At 38.4% G+C, this 26701-nt stretch overlaps 2 protein-coding genes across 3 annotated transcripts in view; both read right to left on the reverse strand.

Annotated features, from left to right (window-relative positions):
- Nucleotides 1-83: 83 nt before the first annotated feature.
- Nucleotides 84-11732, reverse strand: CCNDBP1 (cyclin D1 binding protein 1). Its single transcript, XM_054565519.1, has 11 exons — nucleotides 11546-11732; nucleotides 11295-11354; nucleotides 10912-10997; nucleotides 7847-7928; nucleotides 6995-7091; nucleotides 6747-6820; nucleotides 6115-6191; nucleotides 5504-5769; nucleotides 4598-4658; nucleotides 941-987; nucleotides 84-695 (listed from the first exon to the last, which is right to left on the reverse strand). The coding sequence occupies exons 1-11, from the start codon at nucleotides 11646-11648 to the stop codon at nucleotides 581-583; spliced, it is 1068 nt and encodes a 355-aa protein (XP_054421494.1). The 5' UTR covers nucleotides 11649-11732; the 3' UTR covers nucleotides 84-580.
- Nucleotides 11733-11933: 201 nt separating this feature from the next.
- Nucleotides 11934-26701, reverse strand: part of TMEM62 (transmembrane protein 62) — a 28756-nt gene continuing 13988 nt past the window's right edge. For both annotated transcript variants that reach the window (XM_054565520.1, XM_054565521.1), the window contains 7 exons: nucleotides 26531-26686; nucleotides 23819-23978; nucleotides 20981-21094; nucleotides 19044-19128; nucleotides 16279-16383; nucleotides 15113-15231; nucleotides 11934-12776 (listed from right to left, as the gene is read on the reverse strand). In XM_054565520.1, the coding sequence (XP_054421495.1) occupies nucleotides 12450-12776; nucleotides 15113-15231; nucleotides 16279-16383; nucleotides 19044-19128; nucleotides 20981-21094; nucleotides 23819-23978; nucleotides 26531-26686 (1066 nt within the window). In that variant the 3' untranslated portion in view covers nucleotides 11934-12449. The remainder of the gene's footprint in view (nucleotides 12777-15112; nucleotides 15232-16278; nucleotides 16384-19043; nucleotides 19129-20980; nucleotides 21095-23818; nucleotides 23979-26530; nucleotides 26687-26701) is intronic.

The following is a 26701-nucleotide window of genomic DNA, read 5'->3' on the forward strand; positions in this document are numbered from 1 at the left end:
ATAATATTTGGAAGGATTTAATAAGAATAATGATATTATATAATTTGCTCAAGTACTAAGAGGGGCCTTGGAGTCATCTTCTTTATATTAAAGTCAAGTGTTCTGTCCTAAGCATACCTCTGATCAGAATCAGATCTTCAGGCCTATAAATCCAAATGAAAGCAAGGTTCTAGTCTCAACCTGTATTTCTGGTACAAAGAAACTGGAAGGGTACTCATTTAACCACTGGCAGGTTAGCATTTTATTAAGACTGCCAACATCTTTTACAATGAAACACACTTTATTGCAGATAGGGATTAAGGCAGCTTCCCCAGGAATCTCTGGGGGGCGATTCAGGAACACAAACTCATGCCATTATATTTGTATCTAGCACAGAAAAATATATCATACTCATATGTTTTATAAATAATTGTCATTCTGGCTTAATCAACAATCTTTGGTAATAGTGTCTCTTGATAAGTATAGACAGAAACTCTCTTTCAAACCAGAAAGCATTATAGCTCCATTTTAAAAGCAGACATCAAAGCCTGACTGTGACAGTAAGAAACAGAGAGAGGAGGGGACAAATGAGACTGAAAACTCATAATTCCAGTTCATTCTGAGTCAGCTCCTTGATTCTATTCATGCAATGATCAACAGCATTAATGAGTAAAGGGATCCAACTATCTTCTGGCTGTGGGGTCACATGACTTGATCTGTAAATGGAATGGAAACAGAGAAGTGAGACTGATTACACTGTCAAGGGAAAACCTATCCTCAACAGGAATCACAGAGGAAACTCTATTGAGAAAAGCAAGTTTCTTTGCAGAAACCCATCTGCTCCACAACTGAAGTTGAAAGAAAACTTCACACCCGTTCCTTGAAACGGGGGTTTGAGAGCTGAGAATGGCTGGGCGGGTTTATTCTCATAAAGTATTTGAGGAGAAGTTCTTATACTCACTTTGTAATTTCAAGTGCCTTCTTTACGACGGAAACAAGTTTTGCAGACTAAAAAGGAACAGAAAAGTTTTATTTATTTTTATGGGAAGGGCTCACCTGATTTTGGATTCTTTTCTATTTAGCAAAAATTTTTTTCAGTACATCTTATTGATTTTGCTATTACAGTTGTCCCCATTCTTCTCCCTTTGCCTCCCTCCGCCCAGTATCCCCTTTCCCCCAGCAGTCCCCCGCTCCTTAGTTCATGTCCATGGATTGTGCATGTAAGTTCTTTGGCTTCTCCATTTCCTCTACTATTCTTAACACCCTCCTGTCTCCTTTGTACCTACCAGTTATGCTTCTTAATCCCTGCACCTTTTTCCTCATTCTCCCCTTCTCCGTCCCAGCCGGTAACTCCCAAATGATTTCCATATCTATGATTCTGCTCCTATTCTAGTTGTTTGCTTAGTGTTTTTAGTCAGTTGTGGATGCTTGTGAATTTGTTGCCATTTTAATGTTCATAGTTTTCATCTTCCTTTTTTTAAAAATAAGTCTCTAACATTTCATGTACTAATGGCTTGGTGATGATGAACTCCTTTAGCTTTACCTTGTCTGGGAAGCACTTTATCTGCCCTTCCATTCTAAAAGATAGCTTTGCTAGATGGAATAATCTAGTCTGCAGGTCCCTGCTTTTCATCACTTTGAATACTTCTTGCCAGTCCCATCTTGCCTGCAAGGTTTCTTTTGAGAAATCAGCTGATAGTCTTATGGGAACTCTTTGTAGGTAACTGTCTCATTTTCTCTTGCTGCTTTTAAGATTCTCTCTTTATCTTTAAATTTTGGCATTTTAATTATGATGTGTCTTGATGCGGTCCTCTTTGGGTCCAACTTGTTTGGGACTCTGTGCTTCCTGGACTTGTATATCTATCTCCTTCACCAAATTAAGGAAGTTTGTTTTTATTATTTTTTCAAATAAGTTTTTCATTTCTTGTTCTTTCTCTTCACCTTCTGGCATCCCTATGATTTGGATGTTGGCACATTTGGAGATGTCCCAGAGGCTTCTTATATTATCCTCATTTTATTTTTTAATTCTTGTTTCTTTTTGCTGTTCTGCTTGAACGCTTATTTCTTCCTTATGTTCCAAATCATTGATTTGAATCCCAGCTTCCTCCCCCTCCCCGTCACTGTTGGTTCCCTGTAGATTTCTCTTTGTTTTACTTAGTGTAACCTTCATTTCTTTCCTTATGTTGTTGCCATATTCAGTGAGTTCTTTAAGCATTGCGATCACCAGTGTTTTGAACTCTGCATCTGCTAGGTTAGTTATCTCCCTTTTATTTAGGTATTTTTCTGGGTTTTGTTCTGTTTTCTTTTGGGCCATATTTGTCTCCTCAGTTTGGCAGCCTCCCTGTGTTTGTTTCTGTGTATTAGGTGGAGCTGCTTTGACTCTTAGTAGCATGGTGTGTTGTAGAAAAGGCAACTTTAAATGTGTGGGGTGGAGCCTTAGTTAATTGTCAGGGCAGGGCAACCCACTTTATCACTTGGTGGCTCTGTGTGGGGGGAGGGCTTGAAGAGGGGACAGTGCCACTGACTGCCTTGTGGAGGTATGCCCAGCACTTGCCCTGTTTCCAGTCACTTTATCCACTCCCTGTATGTGACTCTGGCACCCTTCCAGCTGTTGCCCTAGTGCTGAATTCCAGAGTGGGCATATTTGCACAAGTTCTAAGATCGTGCAGGCCCTTTACTTGGAGTCTCCTGAAAATCCAGCAGTTTATTCTGCCACCCAAACCCAGACAGGTTTTTACACTCAGCAGTTATGGGGATTTATTTTTCCAGTGCTGGAACCCTGGGCTGTGTGGTCTCTCCTGGGACTGGGATTGTTCACTTCCAAGGTAACCCTCCCGATTTTTATCTACCACATGGGAATGTGGGATGGCCCATCCACCACCACCTCTCCACACCACACCACATTTTCTCGCCTCTCCACCTGTCTCCATGTCTCTGCCCCTCCTATCCATCTGGATGAATGTGGCTTCTTTAAATCCTTGGTTGTTGGACTTGCATACAATTCAATTTTCTCACAGTTCTGGGTGTTGTTTTAACATTTAGTTGTAATTCTTTCTGTGGTTGTGTGAGAAGGCGAAGCATGCCTACTTATGTCTCCTTCTTGATCAGAAGTCAACCAAAATCTTATTAATATCGATGCTATAATACTTTTCTAAGTTCTTTTTAAATTAAAAATATTTTTAATTTTGAAAAGAAGCAAAAGTAAGAATATAACCTGAATTTGTCCAAACTCTGATAGTTCAGCTGTGTCAGTAGAAACAGCTAATGCTTCCCTTTTAAAAAAAAAAATCTATGTAGCCCTGGCTGGTGTGGCTCAGTGTATTGAATGCCATCTTGAGAAGCAAAGGGTCACCAGTTCAGTTCCTGGTCAGGGTGCATGCCTGGGTTGCGGGCCAGGTCCCCAGTTATGAGCCCATCCCTGGTTGGAGGTATGCAAGAGGCAAGCGATAGATGTCTCTCTCACACATTGATGTTTCTCTCCCTCTTTCTCTATCTCTTCCCCTCTTTCTAAAGATGAATAAAGAAAATCTTTTTAAAAAATCTATGTAGCCCTGACTGGTGTGGCTCAGTTGGCTGAGCATCATTCAACAAAGTAATAGGTTGCTGGTTCAATTCCTGGTCAGAGCACATGCCTGTGTTGCAGGTTTGGTCCCTGGTCAGGGCACATAAGAGAGGCAACTGATCAATGCTTCTCTTTCACATAGATGTTTCTCTTCCTCTTTCTCTCTCTCTTCCCCCTCACTAGAATATGAAAATACACACACACACACACACACACACACACACAAACACACAGAATTTTAAGAACATGAATGACAAGAAAATATGAGGATGTATGTATGCCACCAATGTTTAATACATATTTTAAAATTTCATTTGGGGTCACTGAGAAGGCATATTGCTAAAGATGTTTACTTCTTAGGAAGTCAATTTTTAAAAAGTGAATACAAATTTAAAAAGTTAATGCCCAAAATGATACTATTCTCCTTCAAGTTCTTTGTACATTGTGAAGATACATTTGATGAATCTAATTTCCACTATCTAACTTATTAAATATTATTAGGATTGATACATCTGATCGTAGAATATAAGCCATTTGGCAATTTTACTTTTCTTTCCAATAACATTAGAGATTAGAAGTTGAGTTTATAAAAATAAGATAACAGAACTCTCTCTAGCACAGAAGCCAGGACTTGAAAGAATACAATAAAATCAGATTTTTACAAAGAACTTGAATCCATGGTTAAATCATATAATGTGCTTATATTAGAACAGAGTTTTTTCTGCAATACTTACTTCTGCCTATAGTAGAAATGAGAAACATGTGATTCCAGGTTGAGATCCAAAAGCACTACAGTAGTTAAGACTTTCTTTTCAAAGCAGCATTTTCTAAGGTCTTTGGGTTTGTCTAGATGATTACCCAAGTGGTTATGGAAGAAAGTACTACCAGAGCTCATGGCTATTATAATTCAGCAAATATCAAGCACAAACACATGTAAGAACTATGATATTACTGTTGTACCTACAGACAAGTGTAACATATATTTCCTATTGCTTAAAGGACATACTAGTGATTGGTAAAATTCTATCAATTAGGTCTACCACTATAGGCACTTACATTGATTCTCACAGTCAGGTGGCACATAGGTGGATATATACTCAGAGCCAAATCATCCACACTAAGGGCAGAAAGCAAAAATAACCATTAACACAAAAAGAAACAAAGCACAGTTACGTGGCTTCCAGTACACAACTAAGGATGCAACTGTTAAGAAAATGACTGTCACAGAAATACCTATCAGTTCCTTAAATTGGGTAACTAATACAGAATCAACTCAATGGATATTTACTAAACACATACATATACACCCTGTTCCACTAAAAGAAGACATGATTAATTCAATTAAAAATGTGAAGATCTAGCCCTGAGCAGGTGGCTCAGTTGGTTGGAGCATCTTCCCATACATCAAAAGGTCACATGTTCAATTCCTGGTCAGGGCACATACCTAGGTTGTGGGTTCGATCCCCTGTCAGGGCACATATAGGAAGAAACCAATCAATGTTTCTCTCCCTCCCTTCCCCTCTCTCTAAAAATAAATAAAGTTTTCAAATAAAAAGCTATGAGACATTTTAACTGGAGCCACCAGTTAAATATCTCCAGATAACTGGAGAAATTTGAATATTAGATAATATTAATTTGCTCAATGTTAAATTTCTTGGATATAATAAGATTAAAAAGTATTTAGGGCTGAAATGTCATTGATGTCTGTAACTTACTCTCAAATGGTTCAAGGAGAAAACGGTTCATTTATCTACAGAGAAATAAACCAGTATAGAAAATAATATGAACAATAAGTGAATTTAGATGAAGGATGTGTGAGTGCTTGCTGCAATATTTTTATATGTCTGTAGATTTGAAGATTTTCAAAATAAAAAAAACTGGAGGAAAAAACCTTGGGGTGATAGCACAAGCTGAAATCAGAATGTTGCTGCTCAGATATTTTCAATTGGGATTCACACTTACCTAGGGCTGATCTCATCAGAAATATCTACAATGTCATCCAGTTGGGCCACCTGGTCCTTCTTTCCATTCTCTGCCACTGCGACCCGGATTTTCTTCAGGCAGGCTTTGGATGCTCTCACCAGTGCAAGGCATGGGATTATGAGCTCTTGATCTTCCTCTGACCAATATGAGTCTTGATTGTTTGGACACCCCAAAACATCATCCTGTTCAGAGTTGTCCTCAATGTCATTCGAGAGGCCACAGTAAGGGTCACATTCTTCCACAGCCTAAGACATACCATGATTTATGTGAATGACAAAAAAAAAAGCTTATTGTACTTTCAGCATCATGTCTGAGTTGTCCCCAAACCTCTGCCAGCTACTTTGCAAATGGTGACAAAGTTGGATTACTGACTGCATGAACCCTCTCACTCTCCTACTCCAGCAATGGAACAGAGGGGAGTGGTACTAAATCACACACAAGCAGGGGGTAGAGGTGGGAGATGGAGGACAGGAATGAGGGTGCAGCTTATTTTGCCAATGCTCAGACCATCTCCTCTCCTTATAACAATTTTTCTCATTTACTAGTCAGAATTGCCTTCCAATGACCAGCAAAGACAGAAGTCTTCTCACCCGCTCCATTTCCTCATGCGCATCCTTCACTAAATTCACACTCTTTGTCAGCATTAAAAGGGCTGCAGCTTTGTTGTCTGTAAGTAAAATATCAGAAGCACTAGAATTAGGGAAACCCAACAATCCTCTTAAGTCTGCAAAGGGCAGTCAACAGTGTTCCCATTTGAAGGGAGTGCCAAGGACAGTCAACAAGACCAGTGGTTTACTGTAAAATTCTCATACGTCCTATGGGTACCCAGACAGGGGGCTAAAAAGTTTTCCGTCATTCATAAGAAGTAAAATGGTCACAAGTGTTTTTCTTCGTGATCCTCTTGAAAGACCACAGTTTTTGGCTGAGCTGACTCTACCTTATAACTGCTTCTGTGTGTCCCATAATACTGATCCTGGACCAGGAGAACAAACCACATTTGTTGAACGAACGACAGAGCCACAACAAGAGGGGAGTTTGAATTTATAAGTATGAGAAGTAAAAAGACTGACAGAAAGTATTAATACCTATCTTTTGATGAACTATATATATTCCACTAAAATCTTTATATAAAATACATACATGGTAAAAAACTGGAAGCTGGTATGAGAGGTCTGTATGCTTTGGCCAGCAGAGTCAATGGCCCACTTCCCCTCTTACCCACCTCTTGGTATCTGTGGCACCTGCTGGCACGCAAGCCAGACATTGTTGCAGGAAATAAGGTCATTGTTCTCAGGGCTGAGGAAAGGAATCAATAAGGATATATCAATAAGCTAGTTTCCTGTCTCCTAAAGAGCTCCTTCCTCCAGGTCATTATTCTCCATTATCAGTAACTTTGCTGTTGAAATGAGTTTTTCCCCTCCCTGAAATAAGGAACCCCATTAACCGATAACCCAACTGTGACATCACTACCTCTGGGCCGGAGTGATGGAAAGCACTTCCGCAAGCTGAGCCATGCCATCCACGATGTCCAAAGTGGCACTCCGAACCAGCTTTCTCAGGGTGATTCCTGTAGCCAAACCCAAAGAATAAGCAGCCTGGTCTTCTTTCCAGAAGTCACCATCTGCTTTCCCAAGAGGAAGTACTACAGAAATTAAGGTAATGTGCACCCACATGCTTTAACTGGAGTGCCCACGCAAAACTTTGGTTTGACTTATAGCCCTACGTTGTTTTCTTGCCCTTCCTACCACTCCTGAGTGCTGTTCTCCAAAACAGACCTAGAACAAAATCTTTCCATGACAGTAAGTATTCATTCATTAAGGACAGTGGTCCTTTGATACCTGTGCATAAAACACTTGAATTTAAGCCATCTTTGAGTAACCCTGAAGATCTATGAGACATGTATTCATTTATAATTTTGGCATGATTATAATCAAGGCACAGATCTACAGGCAAGGCTAGAGGCCACTTAATGTAGAAGGGAACTCAGAAACAGGGTGTGATAGAATATGCGTGGAGACTGGGGATGGCCTGGGCCTGGGGATGGGGGTGAGACCTGGTCAGCCTCTGTGGTGGTAGAATGCATTAGAGAGAAAGGAGCCAGTGAGAATTAAACACCTTACAGTCAGGAAGGCAGGGGAGATGGCGACACAGCATCTATATCTAAAGGCTTATATTTAGAGGTTACTTACATTATAAAGTTATCTTTGCATTTTATGAGAGAATACTCAAATTAAGGAAAAGTTAAAGTCTCAGGACATAAGCTGTCATATTAGCAAAGACCTGTTCTCTATTTTGAATGCTCCTGTGTACATAGTAGCTTACCCTGATCCTTGGGAAGCGAATAGTATACTGCAATAATAGCTTTGATGGCAGCATGAACTTGTTCACAGATCCTCTGGGTTTCCTATGAGGAGGGGGACCAATTTCAGAATGATGAAAGGAAATGGATTAGATCAACATAGACAACCTTCTACTGTGGAAAAGAGCAGATATCTGTATAGCAAACACTTTCTGAGGTCCTATTACAAGTTAGACCTTGTGTTAGTCTCACTGCATACCAGAGAGGATTTAGGTGGACACCAGTTACTGACCTGATAATTCAATAAAACATTATGAAACAGCTGGGAAAACTTATTCTTGATTTCTGCTGTGAAACAGTCACCCTATCTTAGACCAGGAGGTGACAAACTATGGCCCGTGGGCCAAATCAGGTGCATTGCCAGTTTTTTAAAATAGTGTTACTGGCACACAGACACCCTCTTTTGTTTACATATCATCTATAGTTGTATTCACACGGTGAGGGCAGGACTGAGTAGCTGGCCTGCAAAGCCTAAATATTTACTATCTGGTCCTTTACAGAAAATGTTTGCCATCCCTCTTAGACCATTAACCAGGTGTCAGTCTCTCTGTTTCTCTAGCAGGATCACAATATACCTAAAGGTAATAGTGGACTCTACAATGCTCAGTGCTGACTATTTCCCTTCTAAGCAGTCATTGGCTTTCTCTTATTTTCCTTATCCTTTGCTGCTAAACTCTAAGCCAGTGCTATGTAAAATGTGCTCTACAGAATGGCACCAGTCCATAAACTGTTTATAGTCTGGGACAGATTAGTATAATGATTGAGAGTGTTCAGAAACTTTTGTGGCAATTCAACATTGCTTCAATATCCAAACACATTTTATAATACCAGTGCATATGGAATTAGAATTAAAAATAAACAAAACCATTATTCAGTCAGGCTAACATGCTGAGAGACTAAGAAATCAATTGTGATTCAAGTAAATATAATTCAAATAAAATCAAATTCTAATTTTCTAGTGGAGTGAAACCACCGACCTGAACATGTACAGAAAATAGTTCTATGCTGCCTCCTCATGGTATTTTACTAGTTGTGAATTTTAGCAGCAAGTCCCAAGTATATTTGAAAAAAAGGAGTTGGGAGATAAGAAAAATAATGTTACTACTCCTTTTGAAATAAAAATTGACTTTCTTCCAAAGCTTTTAAAGTGTTTGCATATAATTAATTTCGTTTCCTTATTACAGATCTCTGAGTTATGTAGGGAGAGCTTATCATTGTAGGTGCAGCAAAAGAATATTTTTCCATTTCAAAACATCTGGATACAAAAATTGAGAAAGAAAATGAAACTATTGACAAAGAAATTCAAATAAGGCAACGAGTATGCCATTTTAAAATAACCTTACCCAAATTAAGTATACCTAGCTCTAGAAAAACTGAGCACAGAGCAAAGCTGGTCACAGTTGACATGTTTATTTTCATTAGTTTTATAATAAAGCGTTATTAAAGATGCATAAATTCTGGCAATTCCACTTCCTGGAATTTTTTTTAACCAGTATACACACATACACCAAGAATGTATTTAGACAATTTACAGCACTGTTTATAACAGTTATGAGTTGGAAACAGCTTAAATGTCCACACAGAGCATTGATTAAATAAATTATGGTTATAAGCACTCTACTGAATACCATGCAGCCATTACAAAGAAGTGCACAACTTTATATGTGCTGCTGAGAATCAATTTGCAAACTATATTGTTAATTAAAAAAAAAAAAAAAAAGAGAGATCCAGAAAAGATTTTATGGCATCCTATCATCTGTGTAAAAAGCAGGCATACAAGGTCTGTCCAGAAAAAGTCCAGCCATTGTTAATCTAGAGAATGGTTTGCACAACATCGATACAACCTGCCAGCCAAGGAGAGTGGACTGGAGTGCACATGGGTGAACAATGATGACTTCATTGTACTAGTCAATAGAGGTATTGTATACTCTATTGGAGTATACTCAAATACTGTATTGGAGCATGTATACACTGTGGGCATCACATTCCAAATGACACAACAAGTAGAACAACAAATCTGCATCAAATTTTGAGTTAAGCTTGAACATTCTTCTGCGGAAACTATTCAGATATTCAGAAGGCTGCAGCTATGGGCAACTGGTGATTGGCAGCTTAACATGACAACATGCCCACTCTTGCATCATGTTTGGTGGTGGGTTTTTCTGGCAAAACATCAAATAACCCAGGTGACTCAGCCCATATTTGGTGCCCTGCAACTTCTGGCTTTTCCCAAAACTAAAATCACCTTTGAAAGGGAAGAGATTTCAGACCTTCAATAAGATTTAGGAAAATATGATGGGGCAGCTGATGGCAATTGGGAAAACTGTGTGAGGTCCCAAAGTGCCTACTTTGAAGGGGACTGAGTCATCATTGTCCTATGTACAATATTTCTTCTATCTTCTTCAATCAGTGTCCCTATTTTTCATATTACATGGCTGGATATCTTCTGGACAGACCTCATATATATAAATGTGCACATGCATAGAATAGGTATGAATAATTCAAAGGAACTGGGGAGGGGAGATGTAAACTTTGTAGTACACTTAACTTTGATATCTTTTGAATTTTATACTGTATACATTATATTACCAATTAAATATAAACATAATTCAATATAAAAAGGATATTACGTAGCATAACAAAAAAGGTGTAGCTGACATTAATTTAAATTCTAATTCCACTGCTTATTTACCTTAACCTGAGCCTCTGAACCTGCTTACTCATCTGTCAGATGGGGTGGTATATACGAAAACAAATAGCACATGCTTTAAAAGAAGTATCCGAAAGGAAATAACCACAATGAGCTTTAAATTGAACCGATGCTATTTAGAAGACCAGCCTATTCCATGCCAGGTACTGCACTTGGCAATGCGGTCTTTCCAATAATTCTGTGACCTGAGAACGGCAGTCTTATTTGACAGATGAGAAGAATACATCTCCTGGCTTGAGTGTAAAATGTGGAAAGAAAATAAGAGGATCCCTAAGGAATAAAGAGACAGCAAAAGGATTCCAGGAAATTAAAGCCCACCTGTGGGGACGGCAGTGGCATTGGAAGTCGAGAGAAGACTTCGGTCAGAGTCGTGGCTTCCCTTGACACTTTCACAGCTGCCTCATCTGGGAGGGGTGACAGGAGGGGAGGAGGCAGGAACCACTGTTAGTGCCAAAAGGATAAGGCTGCAGCTGCTGCACAGACTTGAAAGATAATGCGTTCCCTCTCTTCTCTTACCAACTGAGATGTCTCAAAAACACCTCCAAAAATCAGTATTTTTATTTCAACCTCTCAGGGGCCAAGGGTGGGCGTGGTGAGGCACCCCCACAGAGGATGCGGAGGGAGAAGGTGAGAGGGAAAGGGGTCGGGTCGCTGTCGCTGGAAGAACAGAGGCGGGAGTACCCAGCAGGAGAGGCACTCACTGAGTCTTATCCAAAACGTCTCGGGATTGAACTCCTTAGTGGTCTCCTGGGCTTCACCGACTGGGTGCGTGTGGCGTGTGCGCCGGGCGGTGGCAGAAGGAAAAGCAGAGGTAAGCGCGGCCACCTCCAGCCCTCATCTCCCCTGCCCGGTCCCCGTCCCAGCCCCCCCGTCCCAGCCCCCGCCAGAGCTTGGCCTCCTCCTGACCCGAAGTCCATCCCCGCGGTTGCCCATCCCAACAGCGTCAGCTCACCCCGCACTCCGGGCAGGAGCAACCTCAGCTCCCCTGCTAGGTGCCGCAGCTGCTCCAAAGGCGGAGCCAGCGTGGGGCGTGCGGGTGCTGCTGCACTCGCCATCTCTCAGTCGAGGGTCTGGGGCCTGCAGACAACAGCCGCCACAGCGGCTGCCCGTGCCGCACTGCAGTAGCCACTCTACTTCCGGGTCTCACAGGCCCGGGTTCGTTTCCGGCAACCGCCAGCCCGCCCCGCCCCGCCCCGCCCCGCCCCGCCCCACAGGCCCGGCCACGCCTCCTCTCGTCCGGCCACGCCTCCCCTACTCCCAGACACCCGGCCAAGCCGCTCTTCCCGCAACCCCTTTTCCCAAACTTGAGGCACAGCTGCAAACGTGAGGCCCAGTCGGAGTTATTTCTTATTCATCATTCATTTATTTGATTGGTTTAAAACACGACAGAGGAAGTAGAGCCCCTAACGCTGCAAGAAAAGGGGACTGAGAGGTAAGAGCGCAAGGGTAGCCAGGGTCGGGCCCAAGTGCGCATAGGTTCCCTGCCTCTAAAGTGGCACCCTTTTCTGCTGAGTTCCAGACACTGTGCTAGGTACTTTACATGAGGTAGTCCTAAAAACACACTGGGCATCAGATACGCCCATACACACCCAGCCCCTGTCCTGTGGATCTAGATATAGGGCTTTCTCTTCACAAAAGTAAATCAATCCTTTGCCTTCTTGAGGAAGGAAGGAATCATGGCATTATTGAGAGACTTTTCTGCTGTCCATTCTGCAGGAATCAGTAGTTCGTAATCCCCCCAACTCCTGGACAGCCAAGAAGCAGCAGCTTTTGAAGCTTGCCCACCAGTACTGGCCTTTTACCTGCTGCTGGGACAGAGGCCTGGGCTACAGAGGTGGATGGTTGAGACATGGCCTTCAGGAGCTCAGGTGGCTTTTTAACTGCGCTGTAAAGCTTCCAAGTTCCTTGGAGTTCAGTGTCCACACACGATAAATGAGAATAGGTGTCAGCAGTGTCAACCAGGTCCGCAAAGGGGAGAAAAAAAAAGCTAGAGTGCCATATGTCATATGAAGAAAGTAGCAGGAACAAATTTGCCAGATGTACAGTAGTAACATAAGAACGTGAACAGGTATGATTTTCAAGTATTTTCCTTGATGGAGATGAGACCTGAAGTTGTGACCAAAGCACCGCTGCAGCAAACTCCAACACAGGTAAGCCATCAAGGGGATGTTAAAGAATGCCAGCTGGAAAGAGGAGCAGAACAGAACCATTAGCTTACTAGTAAGCCCTCAGAGGGGTCAGGACCAGGTCTCACTAACACATTAGGTAGCTCCTAAGAATATGTTGCTTTCTCTCTTGGAGGTTAACTCTCTGATTCTTTATGTTTCAGTCACACTTGTTTATAACACAACAGTTGACTTGTAGTTAGTTGTATATTTTGGCCTGTATCCTTTTGTTCATTTTAAAGGCAAGTATCATTTCATTTATGTTGAAGCCCTCAATAATGTTTAAGGTAGAAATGAACTGAATAGGTATGCATCTATACACGCACACACTTTTTTGGATTAGTTGTGGTGGGGGGGACTTGGGTATCAATATTTTTCTTATCTCTGTATTTTTATTTGAAGTAGCATGTGACTACTGGAATACAAATTAGAAGATTTAAGTTATAATCCAAATTTAGTTGCTATATTATTCATTCATTCATTCATTCATCACCCATTATGTGTCAGACACTGCTATGCTCTAGGCTTGGGACACACTGGTGAACAAGTCAGAAAAGATGCATCACAGAGCATGTATTCTAACAGGGAGAAATCAAAAAGAAAGAAAGAAATAAAATTACAGATTTTGAAACATTCAATAAAGGAAATAACTGGGTCATGAGGGTAACTGGCAGATGAACTCTCTGAGGCCTGAAGCACAGGAATGAGTCAGAGGGAGGAAGTACATTCCAGGCAGAAGAATCAAATGAAAAGCCCAGAGGTGGGTGAGATCTTGGCCTATTAAGGCCAATGGCCTAGAACAGGATGAGCCAGGTGGAAATTGGGGCAGTCAGCAGGACCCAGATCATGTCACTGCTCTGCTTAAAAAGGTTTTAAGCTGAGAAGGAGTGGGTTGATGAAGGTTTTAAAAGTACTACAGCGGCTACTCTGGGGCAAACTGACAGTAAAGAGGCACCTGCAGCAGAGGGAAAACCAGTAAGAGGGTGTGTGCAGTAGCCCAGGCAAGAAATAATTCTGACTTAGGCTACGGTGGTGGTAATGAGATGGAGAGAAGTGGTGGATTCAAGATACGTATTGGAGGTAGAGCAAACAAGGTATTACTTGCTGATGAACTAGATAGAGTATGAGGGAAGGGGAAGACTTGAAGATACATCCTAAAGAAACTGGATGAATTGTGGAACCATTTATTAAAATTGAAAAAACTAGAGAGTAACAAGTTTGGGGTTAGAAATTTAAGGTCCTATAAACTGTTGAGATGCTTGGTAGATATCTAAGGAAAGATATGAAATGGCAGTTGGCTATATAGACACTTGAGGTGCAGAGAAGAGGTCGAGATCAGAGATATAGATTTGACAGTCATGAGACTAGATGATAGGTAAGATCCATTATTAGTGTACCATTTATTCAAATATCAATATATACCCACCCTTTGTTAAGGCTCAGGTTTTACTTAATATAAGAGTTCTCCTGAGAGAAAACCTCCATTCACATGATAAAAAATTAACTGGACCCAGACCTACACACATATGAAATACTGCTTTACAGAGAATGTTCTGGCCTATGGTCAGTATTTGCAGAGGTCTTTCCTATTTGTTTATCTCTAACCCTGCTATCACATTTTATTTACCCTGTTGTGAGTCTGTGAACTCATTTTGAACAATGTTTTTGGATCTCTTCTAACACCTCAGGCCACCACCTCCAGATTTTGGTCCATTAGTCCCATTAAGTGAGAAAAATAAATTATTAGGTAATACTTTTCAAACCTATTTATAGAGATTTGCTATGGGTAAGAGTTTTTTGTGTGTGTTTGTTTTAAAGCTATCTCAGTCAAAATGTAAACCAAATGTATCAGAGTTTCCCAAACAAGTATACTACTAATAGAAAGGCCAGGTCTGGTTTTGCCCAGTGCAGCTTCCATTGGATAAATGACCCACTTTTCTTGTGTCTATTTTTCCTTCCCTTCTTCTGAAATACTTTCCTGCTCCATTATCATAATCAATTTTGGTATAGTCAGAAGTCTATCATTTATTCTACCATAAATCCCTTATTTTATTTTATTTTTTTGTCAATGAAAAGCACAGTGAAACAAACAACAAAAACCAAATCCTCTTTTGCCTCTTATAAGCCCTGCCTGCCAAAAAAGGTATTTTAGATGTTTATAAGAGAATGGGGGAATAAAGAGCTTAGGAAGTGCTTAAAAGGCAAGCAAAAGACCAGTTATTAGACTGCCCGCCAGCAAATTAGGAAGCATGATCTATGTTGTTTAACTTGAGATTTTGGATTTAATTCTTAAGTGTTACACAATTAATCCAACAAAACCAAGATGTTCTTAAATTACATTTCTGATTTCTTACCTGGAGAAGTCCAACCATAAAGGTTACACTGCCTTGTAGGAAATGTCCATCAACAAAGATCCCAAAGGAGAAGCAGCAACCCATTTTGCCTTTAGTAATTTCACCAAAGAACCATGGTCCTGAAGAGGCAGTGGAGAGGAAAGGGGATGATTAAGTAACTATGACTCTAATTACATATATCAGGAACCAAATCACTTGCTTTTCCTCCTAGTGTCCTAAACAGCTTCAACCTATCTGCTGACAAGAAAACTGACTTCCAAAGGGGAGCTTTTTATATAGTATGGTAAAGTGTCATTTTTTTTATTTTGATATTTTGTGTTCTCTGGTGGGAGTTAGTAATGAGCAAAGAAAAGTCCAAAGGTGGGGAAAAAGTGTAAAAAATCAAGCAACAATTAGCCTAAGTAACTTTTAATCACTAAGATACATTAGTAAAAAGCTTTAAAAAGAGACCCACAGTGCTTTCTGCTTCTGTAAGTGGCTAAGTGACTTTTTAAGTATTGGGTATAATAGTTAATATAACAGAAGAATTCAGATATGCCTGAACTCACAGCTCATACCAGTTTCTCTCTTTTTTGAGTTGAGTTTTTAGAAGCCACGCATTAATAAATTATTTACTGAACTACATAGTAGGCATCATGCTTAGTGCTGGGCATAGAGGTGAACAAGAGTGACAAGACATCAGTGGATATTCTAATGAGGGGAGAGATGATGAACACAGAAGATAACCGTAAATTCTGATAAAATAATGAAGGAAATGAAAGGCATGATGAAATAGAGGATAAAACTTTAAGGTAATCAAAGAAAGCTTCTCTGAGGAGATAGCAATTAAACTTAACTATCTTCTGCTTGGCTACTCCCGTACACACCCTTACTGGGGATCAAACCTATAACCTAGGATGTGCCCTGACCAGGAATCGAACCTGTAACCTTTTGATGTATGAGATGACACTCTAACCAACTGAGCCACTCTAACCAACTGAGCCACGCAACCAGGGCCTAACTGTCCTTTAAACATGATAAGAAACAACTTTATTTCCCAAGACCATATCCAAGGAAATGACTTATGAAGGAATCATGTACCACATTCATTAGGTTCTCAAAAGCCTAAATGACTCTATTGTCAAAATTCTCAATATATATCTTGGCAGGTTTCTTAATTGACTCACCCAGCACTGTATACAGAGTCAGCAACAACACAGAATAGTAGAAGATGTTTATTTTGCTCAAGACATGAAGGGAAAATGAGGTCAAATTTATAAATCCTGGAGGTCCTAAAGAGAATAAATTTGAAAAATCCAATGAACACATGCAAAATTCAATTTCTTTATAACATTTTTAGAAGATTTCCATGGGCTATCCTACACACCCAGCAAATCTGTTGTTATATAGTAACTATTCAGATAACACCACTTTAAATTCATAAATTGGCAGGAATCCTGATAAGCCAATTAGAACTGCAAAGGGTAGGAAATTCAAAGCAATGGTGTAGTCGAGAGGAATACATGCACTCACATACATGCACACATGTGTGCACTTGCACACAAATACTTTTTTAAATGACTGAAAACGATAGAAAAATACCTGCCAGATGGACCGTACTATTTATCTTTATGTATGTTTGAAATATAATGCTCTACTCAAAGGATGATCAAGTCTTTGTTTTCTAGGGATTTAGTATAAAAATGTACAAACTTCCCAAAGATATATCAAAATATATCAAAGGCCTATCAAAATTTCTCCATTCTAGTCTTAAATATGAGTATCTGTTCAAATATTCCTTTCCCATATGTGGTACAATTCTTAACTCACAGCTTATTTATTCAACTCTTACTTAACTTACTACCATTGAAAGGGATCCAAAAAACTCTCCAAATGAGCATAGCCTAAAATTTAGTGCCAGAAATCCCAAGTACAAGGTTTTTGCACAGAGAAGCTCCATTCTGTGGCCAAAGACCAAGTACTATAGATCCTCAACCCCAGCCAGCCATTTCACTCATGTATGTGGCTGACCATAAATCAGTCAGCAGAAGACTATGACAGGAAGCATAGTGCACACTGAGCAATACTAGAGGTGAAAACTATTTAAAGAACTGGTCCCAATGATAAGATAGCCTCATGTAAGGTAATTAGTATGTCTTTCTTCATGGGCCAGAATATAACATTGCTCAATGTGCTGACAGTTATTTTTCATACGAAGCCTGATAATGCATGACTTTTCCCACTTTGTGTATTTCGTACTTGCTACTCATTCCTCTTTCAGCTTCTTTCTTGTTCTTGTTTGGTACTTGTCAAAATATTAATCTATATATCTGCCTATAACAATTATTATTTACTATAAATAATCCTTTAACCTTAAAGGCAGCTATGCTTTAAACTTTAAGCACCGAATCACTCATTTGGCTGTACATTAGAATAACTTGGCAGAACTTTTAGAAAAAATACTCAGACCCAGGTCTCACCCTCCAGAGATTCTGATTTATTTGGCCTGGGGAGAGGGAGAGTTTAGACAGCAACCCAGGTAATTCTAAGCAGGCTGATTGAGAAATACTGCTTCAGAGCCATGCTTCCCAGCCTTAACTGCACATTGGAACCATCTCGGCCTTAACTGCATGTTGGAACCTACTGATGCTTAGGTCCTATCCCTGTAGAGATTCTGATATAAGTGGTACTGTGTAGACACTGACATTTTAAGTTCCCCATGGGATTCCAAGTTGTAGTTAAAGTTCAGAAGTGTTGTATAAAGAAAAGAATTGACCTAGAGTTGGAAGACTTGGGTTTTGAGTCTCTCCTCTGTCTCTTCCTAGCTAGGAGACTTTGAACAACCTGTATAACCTCCCCCTAGTTCTCTAATGTTTAAAATGGGGACAGTAATGCCTACTTCACAGAGTTGTTATAAGGATTGAGTAGATAATGCAGGTAAAAATACGCTGTAAATTTTAAATAAGCTCGTAACTACACAAAGATATTGGTATCCCCACATAATGAGGCTGTGGCCCTCCCTCAAACATTTATTTATTTACATTATATGCAGGAAAATTATGTGTGCAGTAATGTTTCTTGAACTTTTTCATAAAAGTTTTTAAAGTAAATACATATATATAAATATATATGAATGAATGTGTGTGTGTGTGTGTGTGTGTGTGTGTGTACATGCAGTAAGATATGTACCAAGAAGGGATAAGGAAAATTTAATTCAACAAGTATTTACTGTCTATTACGCACAAACTCACTGCTGAGTGCTGTGGCAAACAAACCGGAAGTAGAAAACAAAAGCTCCTATATTGAAGAACTTATGGTTTGGCCAAGGAGAAAATGTATATACATTTGAAGTGGTTATGTAGAGCCAAGTGATTGGCTAATTATGTATCAATTAATCATCAGGAAGGAAGGACTATAGGGACTCAGAGAAACAAGAGTTAATTATGACCTGGAATGGTTAGAGAAAATGATATGGAAAAAGAGGGTTTGAAGTGGGCCCTAAAGGAGGCTAAGATTTAGACAAGTTTAGAAAAATAATTTAAATTAGAGATGGTAGCCTGGGCAAAAACACAGAAGTGGAAATGAGCATGGTATGAACAATGAAAAACTGCCTAGGCTGAAATACAGGTAACTGGCTGAAAATATGACACGTTAGATAAGGCCAGATTATGGAAGATCTTTAATGTCTGTCCGAGATGTTTGGTCATTTTGAGCTATATTGTGATTTTTTCCCTCCATTTTGGGTGATTCTCATGAAGCAGCAAATGACTGAGAGTTTTGTTCTGTTTTGTTTTTAAGATAGAGTACTGTGGAAAACTTATGAGTTTGAAGTGAACACCTCAGAGAGCTCAGGCAAATATAACATATTCATATTTACCACTTGGTAATAGTGAAGGCACTACGTGATACTTTAAAATAAAGTCTTCTAAGAATAAAAGGAACTATGACTAACCTTTAAACTCTAGATATCCTCGGTGCCTAAAAATAATAAGAATGGAGAGCTGGATCAGCACGATCATCACAAAAAGGATCCGGGCCTGCAGAGAAATAGATGTTAATGTGAACTAGATACATGGATACAGCTTTGGTTAAGGTTTTTAAAATGGCCTCATTAACAAAAATGGAAATGACATCATTATAGAAATTACTATATAAGAAAAATATATGGTCAAAGAAAATCAAACATCTGATCCACCAAAAAAAGAAAACTGTAAGTTGCTTCAGCATTACTCTTTCAGAATTTTGATCCTTAGACCAATGTTGAAACTAAGTAAGTTCATATAGCTATAAAAAATGATCAAATTAAAATAGTCCACTTTTATTGTTTTAGGAGAAGCATAATTTGTTTAGCCTTTAATTTAAAGTTTCAAAAGAGTACAGAAAAACAGTACAAACAGTACACAGTACCCTGCAGCTTAGTGAACAGAGACTGCATTTTCTTTTTGCTTTCTCCATCAAGAAATCATTCACTTAGAGATTAACTCACAATAAAGAGACATGGACTCTAGGTCCTTGTTTCTCAAAGTATGGTCCCCAAATTATCATTGGAATCACCTTGAGCTTGTTGTGAATGCAGACTCTCAGGCCCTATCTCAGCCCTCCTGAATTAGAATATGCCTTTACTAATATTCCCAGGTAATCTATAAGAACATGAAAGTTTCCAAAGCCTGATCTAAGTGGTTATTAAAAATCCCCAAAAGAAAAATAAATGAGACAAAAGATTTGTAAAAATGAGATACAGATACCTATTAGTCATATTTTTAAAAACTCAATCACACAAGTAATAAAAGGCAAATTAAAATAATAATCAATTTGCCCTGGCCGGTGTGGCTCAGTTGGTTGGAGCATTTTCCCATAAACTGAAAGGTCGCGGGTTTGACTCCTGGTCAGGGCACATGCCTATGTTGCAGGTTCGGTCCCTGGTCAGGTACATACAAGAGGCACCTATAGATGTTTTTCTCTCACATCTCCCTCCCCTCCCCTCTCTCTGAAAGCCAGTGGGCATGTCACAATTATGAATTATTATTATTATTAAATTATTAATTAACAGTAGCCAATTAACATTTTAAGTCTGTGAGCATACACACTGAAGTAATCTCAGGTGAAATTAAATGAGGTTTAAATTTTCTTAACATTGTAGTGTATATCTTTTGTATGGTTTATGTATAGAATAATGTGTCTGCTCCTCCCCAAAACTACTATATGCAAAAACTTAGTTACAAGCAGTATTTATATAATAGAGGGAAAAACTGGAAACAACCACTCAACAATAGGGAAGTATTTAAGGTGTATCTATGACAATATAATGCAGTCCATAAACATGTTATTAAATAATATAAATTGATGTAAGACAATAGTCAAAACAAATTCCTCCATGCAAAAAAAAGTCAGAGAGCAAAAGAGAATTAAATGTATATTTACCATTTTATATTAAAATCTAATATACAAATTTATATGAGAGAAAAATAGACTATCATAATGACAAATGCAATGGTTATAATGGGTGGTATGATAAAAGAATAACATGGGAATGGTTTCGCTTTATTCCTAAAATTTCCAGGTTTTCTACATTTAGGATGTATTATTTTAGCAAGAAGAAATATTATTTTTAAAAGATCCATAATCCAACTTAGCACAGTCCCTATAATTCCCTAAGTTATTCTGGTTTTATGGCATTGGTTAGAGCCAGAACCCAAACGAGGTATTATTTGCCCATGCTGTTGTTTCTTTTAATTGCTTTTAATGCTTTTAAAAGCATTTTATTCTTCTAGATGAATAACCAAACTTTTCATTTTATAAGGTTCAGCTTGCTCATCACATGACTGTTTATGACTTTGGACCTACCAAATCCAGTGAAAACACACATAACATTAGGTTGAATTTACTCACCACCATGCAGTGGTCAGTAAGAAGAACAAATGATGCCAGAGGGTTGAATCTGAGCTGATTGTCTTCTTGAAGAGAAAATATGTGGTGAACACTCTTAGTTCTTCCAGCAGAATCCTAGTTAGAAGCAGACCAGAGAAGTAACTCCCATGCTACTTTTTTTCATTTACTTTTGATTCTTTATAAGCACTTTACATAAAACTTCTTTAAAACCTTGTAATTCTAGCTTTAAATTGGAAATATCACCAAGTACTCACAGTGTATTTTCTATGTAAAAAAAAAAAAATCTACATTTCCCTATGTTCACTGAAAAGGCCTAGAAATAACACACCCAATAGCAGTGAGCTAGCTGGACCAGTGTCAATTGTGATCTCAAAATACTGTTTTTCACTACAAGGAGCCAGTGCTCTTTAGAAAAATGGCTGATTACAGTTCTTGAGTAAGAAATGCAAAAGAAGAGCTTGGAATATCTTGTCATACTGCAAAGCAAGAAAACTAACAAAGATTACTAGGATTGTATCCGAGGACTTAGTGGCCAAATTGGAGAGGCTCCCACTAGCCAAAGATGGAATTTAAGCATCAAAAAGAATAAATACAATGTATTGAAACACATATTTTTTTTAAACATTGACTTCATGACACTAAGACTAGAAGACTCATTTAAATGGTTACCTTTGGCAGGTGCTAGAGAAGTGACTCTTTATTCTGAAAATTGGTATAGAAAACGGCGGGTGGAGGAAGAATTAAGCATTTGTCCTGCCTTTCCTATATGAACTCTATATCTGGGTGCCAAATGGTTTCTTTATTTGAAACCATTCTAATAGTCCTATAGTCCTATAATAAGGAGTAGCAATTTGAGTATCATTTTACATTTTTAATGAAATAATGGATCTAGCCAAAGATCATCAATAGCTGCCAGAAATCCTTCATGAAAAGCTGGTGGGGAGCTTCTAACAAATGGAGGGATAAGCCAGCAGTGTGCTGGAGCTGGCTTGACTGGCTCACAATGGCCAATTGTTAAATCTTCAGGAATTCTGCAAGCTTGCAAGCTGGTTGATATTCTGTTGCGAGGTATATTTATTCCACGGAAACTGGTATAAATCAGGGAAACACTACAAAGCAGTCCCCACCCCAAACATCCTCCAAGTTGGTTGTTAAATATTTACCAGCACAGCATTGGATAGGGTTAACAATACCTGAATATATTAATCAATCTTAACATTACTGAAAGAGAGACAACCAGATATTATAGGCTTCTGGTGTCTATACACATATAGACAGAAAACAGATCATTTTTTGCCTGGAAATGAGAGTAGTGAGAAAGTAGTTAAGGGCACAAGAAAACTTTTGAGGATGATACATCATATTGATTGTAGTAGTGGTCTCAAGGATAAATACGTATGTATATCAAAACTCACCAAATTGTATTCTTTAAATACACAGAGTGTTTTATATGTAAATTGTACCTCAATAATATTGCAAGAAATGTTAAACATATAAAAAGTATATGTGATGTCATATTTTTACTACGGATTCAAATAAATAGCCAGAAATGTCTCAAGGAATATAAAGGTTTTTTCCTCATAAAACTGCAGAAACTGAGATTCTGAAGCAGTCCAAGAATGTGGTAGTTCCCCATTCCTAAAGTGAGTGGATCTCCTATGGTTGCTCCTACTTCTAACCCATGACTGCAAATACAGGGAATATTAGGTGCACTTATACCTTCAAGCCTTTTTTAAATGACCAGCTTCTAATATGAAAGACATAAAGAGTTCAGCTCCAGCCATTCCTCCTTCCAGATCCTTCCTGTGTATTTCTTCTTCCTCCTAAGCACAACACTTCAAAGGTGGTGGCATTGCAAAGTGACCTCTCTTGTTTCCTCCTCATCTATGAATTGGGGATAAAGCTATTCCCCATATGGGATTGTTATAGAAGTTAAATAAAATATTTAACTGCCTGGCATCCTGGCATCTCTTTAGGGCGAGCCCAGTGAGCTCAGTAAACTCAGTATACAGCTTCTTCCTCCTCAAAATACTTCTTTGTAACAAAAAAAAAGTGATGAAAATAATTTCATGTGTTTCCTAAAGGATTACTTCATGTTTCAAAATGACTTAATATTAGGTTAAATAGTTCAAAACTGTCATCAAATCAAAAAGTTGTAGAAATTGACAGAATTTTTTTTAGAAACTAATTTCTGAGCACAATCTATCCCTTCAAGAGTTCCATATTGTTGATGAAACTGCTCTATTTTGGTAACAATCATCCTTTCTACTCTCGCAGGTGCTAGTGTATTAAATGCCCCCCAGGTTGAATCAGAATAATGCCAGGCAGACTGTTACTGTAATGCTATGAATGCATACTCCTCAAACAAAAAAACCCTTTGATGCCTAGAAAATTCTTTGTCCTAGAGCTTTCAAAATAGTGACACGATTTTCCTGTACTTGGAGACAGCAATCAAAGGCATGGATACATAAATACATGTTTTCTGACATCCTATTATCTTTTGGTATGTTGGTGAATTTTTTCCCATTTTTAAAAGACACTAGCCAAAACTGAAAAAAAAAGAAAAGAAAAAACACCCAAAAGATTGATTCCCTGAGGTGAGAAATAGGAGGGGTCTGTGGCCAGTAGTTACACATTCTTTTCCTCTAATCAGTTTTTAGTCTAATAGTAGAATTACTCCTGCGTGCCCATTTTCAGAACATACTAAATCCAATGTATCCAATTTTTTTATTACACTTAGTTTCATCTTTACCAGCTGACAAAACAAACATCCAAGTTAGAGTTCAGTGTGGTTATAGCCTAATGATTTATATAGCAAACTGAATATTACTAACTTACCTGGACAATTACTTCTATGTTATGTGTACCATTACTGTAGTTTCTGGGGTTCCACTTCAATGTGAAAATAGGACCAGACAAATGAATAGCTTGCCCTAAATGAACTCCATCAATCTTAACTGTGACAGAAGTAATGGAGGATAACGAAAAGGCCAAAATTCTAAAATGAAAGCATATATAAAATTTGGTTTTAGTATTTGTTATTATTTTTATAAATAAAAATAACCCTATAATTACCTGAAAATGTGTAAGTATAGGCAGAACCATCACACTGTGCAACTATAGGGACCACTATATGTATGATCTAGTCTTTCTGAATGGTGACTTTTGGAGCAAACCTGAACTGGTGAGAAATTAGGAACTATTCTTTTATTTTTTTAGAAAGGAAAGTCAATTTTCTTTTGACAAATCAAGCTGAAATAGATCCAAAGTTCTTTCTGAATAAACTCCAGATGTCCTGGTTTTTTCTCATAGAAGAGAATATAGGTTAGACACCTCAGTTTGCTAATCTATTGTAAAGTCTACCATCCACTCCTTTGGCTCTTCTACCTACCTGGAAGAAGCAATGCCACAAATGAGACTGAGGCTACCAGGCCCCAGAGAATATAACACTTAAATCTGATATCCAGCGCCTATCAAAAAACCCGACTGAGAGATATATGTTTCACTTCACTAGTAATCAAAAAATATATTAAAACAGCTTGATATTGTTTTTCCAGATTAAATAGTAAATCTTTTTAGAAGTACAATATCAAGTAATGATAAGGGTGCAGTGAAATTGGCACTCATATTGCCTGGTGGCCTATAAATTAGTGTCTGTTTTAAAAAGTAATTGGTTGGGTACCTTATACACTAGTGGTGGGAATGTAAAAGGGTAAAGCCACTATGGAAAACAGTACGGTAGTTCCTCAGAAATGTAAATATGTGATTACTACATGATCCAGCAATTGCACTTCTGGATAGATACCCAAAAGAATTAGAGTTTTCAAAATAGGGACACAATTTTGAATGCAGGAATTTAAACAGGTATCTGTACAACCATGTTCCTAGTAGCGCTGTTCACGGTTGCCAAAAGGTGAAAGCACAAGTGACTATGGACAGATGAATGGATAAACAAAATGTGGCACATCCATAAAGTGGAATATTATTCAGGATCTAAAAAGAAGGAAATTCTGACACATGCTACAACATGGGTGAACCTTGAGGACATTATGCTAAGTGAAATAAGCCGGTCACAAAAGGACAAAAAAGTCCACTTACATAAGGTAACTAGAGTAGTCAAATTCATAGAGACAGACAGTAGAATGTTGATTGCTAGGGGCTGGGGGGAGTTAGGAAGAAGAGACTTGTTGCTGAATGGGTGCAGAGTTTCAGTTTTGCAAAATCAAGTTCTGGCGATAGATGATGGTGACAGTTGCACAACGATACATAATACCACTGAACCGTACACCTAAAAATGGTTATTGAAATGGTAAATTTTATGTATGTACATTTTACCATAGTTTTTTAAAAAGGAATAATGATTTTGTTGACAGATACAAAAAAGGTAATGGGCAATCTTTATCAACATTCTTACAGGAATTCAAATTCTGTCACTTAGAATCCCACTTCTAGAATGTTATCTAAAAGAATTACTCAAATGAAGGGAGACTCTATACATATCAATTACTTATCTCCAAGTTAGAAAAAAAAGCTAAAAATTCACAGAAAGATAGGAAGATGGTGAGATAAATTGTACATTTTCTCTGTTGAAAGAAAAAAATGTAGGAATTCAAATAGCCTGTGCCCTGCTTACAACTATGTAAAAATATGCCTAAAAGAGAATGCCTGCTGCCCTGACTGGGTGTGGCTTAGTGGGTGGGGTGTCTTACCACAAAGTGAAAGGTCGCCAGTTCGATTCCAGGTCAGGGCACATGCCTGGGTTGCAGGCCCAATCCCCAGCTGGGGCCATGCGGGAGGCAACTGATCAATGTTTCTCTTGCACATTGATGTTTCTGTACCTCTCTTTCTCCCTCCCTTCCCCTCTCTCTAAAAATAAATAAATAAAATCTTTTAAAAAGAGAGAGAGAAAATGCCTGCTAAGATAAACTCAAAATCATTAATAATAGTTCTATTGGTGGGGGGAGGGATAGACATAATCCCACACCCTATTCTCTAAAAGTGGTGGTTATATTATTTTTCAAAATAAAATTTAAAAGAGTATAAAGTATATACAGGTATATTTAAAAGAGTGCCCTTGTGTTCGAGAAAGGTTATTAATCTCCTTAATTCACATTGTCATATTCACATGGCAACTGAATATTCAATTCCATAAGGTTTATATAGCTTTTACTTTTTTGGAAGGCTATGTGGCCAAATGAAAAAAAATTCTAATGTATAATGTAAATATTTTTAAGTATTATACAAAAGAATATGTACATTATGATTACAGCAATATAACAACATGCAAATAAAAAGGTAGGATAAAATATACAAAAGTAATAATGGTAGGATTATGGGTTTCTGGATGGTTTTTAAACTTTCAGCAGCTTAAAATATATTTTTTAACTGAATTGGAATGAAACAGTAAGCATTTTATCTTTACATAATGTTTAGATTGTTGAGACAACTAAAGTGAATATCTCATAGATATTACATGGGAATGCAGTTACAATGATTTATTCTCCATATCAATATCAAACTAAAAGTGAATTATGAAAAATTTTTACATACCTGATGTGTGTTGAGTGAAGGAGTCTTTCCAATGGTTCATGTTTAGGACAACTATAGAGGAGTGACTTAGGATTGGTGATAAGAACCACAGGCCACTCGCCAAAGATCAAATCTGCAAAGCTAAAGAGGTCATGATCAAAAGCAAAGATGCGGTACCTAGAGACCAGAGAA

This window comes from Pteronotus mesoamericanus, unplaced genomic scaffold (assembly GCF_021234165.1).
Source record: "Pteronotus mesoamericanus isolate MK-2021 breed Mesoamerican mustached bat unplaced genomic scaffold, CSHL_Meso_final contig_164, whole genome shotgun sequence".
NCBI lineage: Eukaryota > Metazoa > Chordata > Mammalia > Chiroptera > Mormoopidae > Pteronotus > Pteronotus mesoamericanus.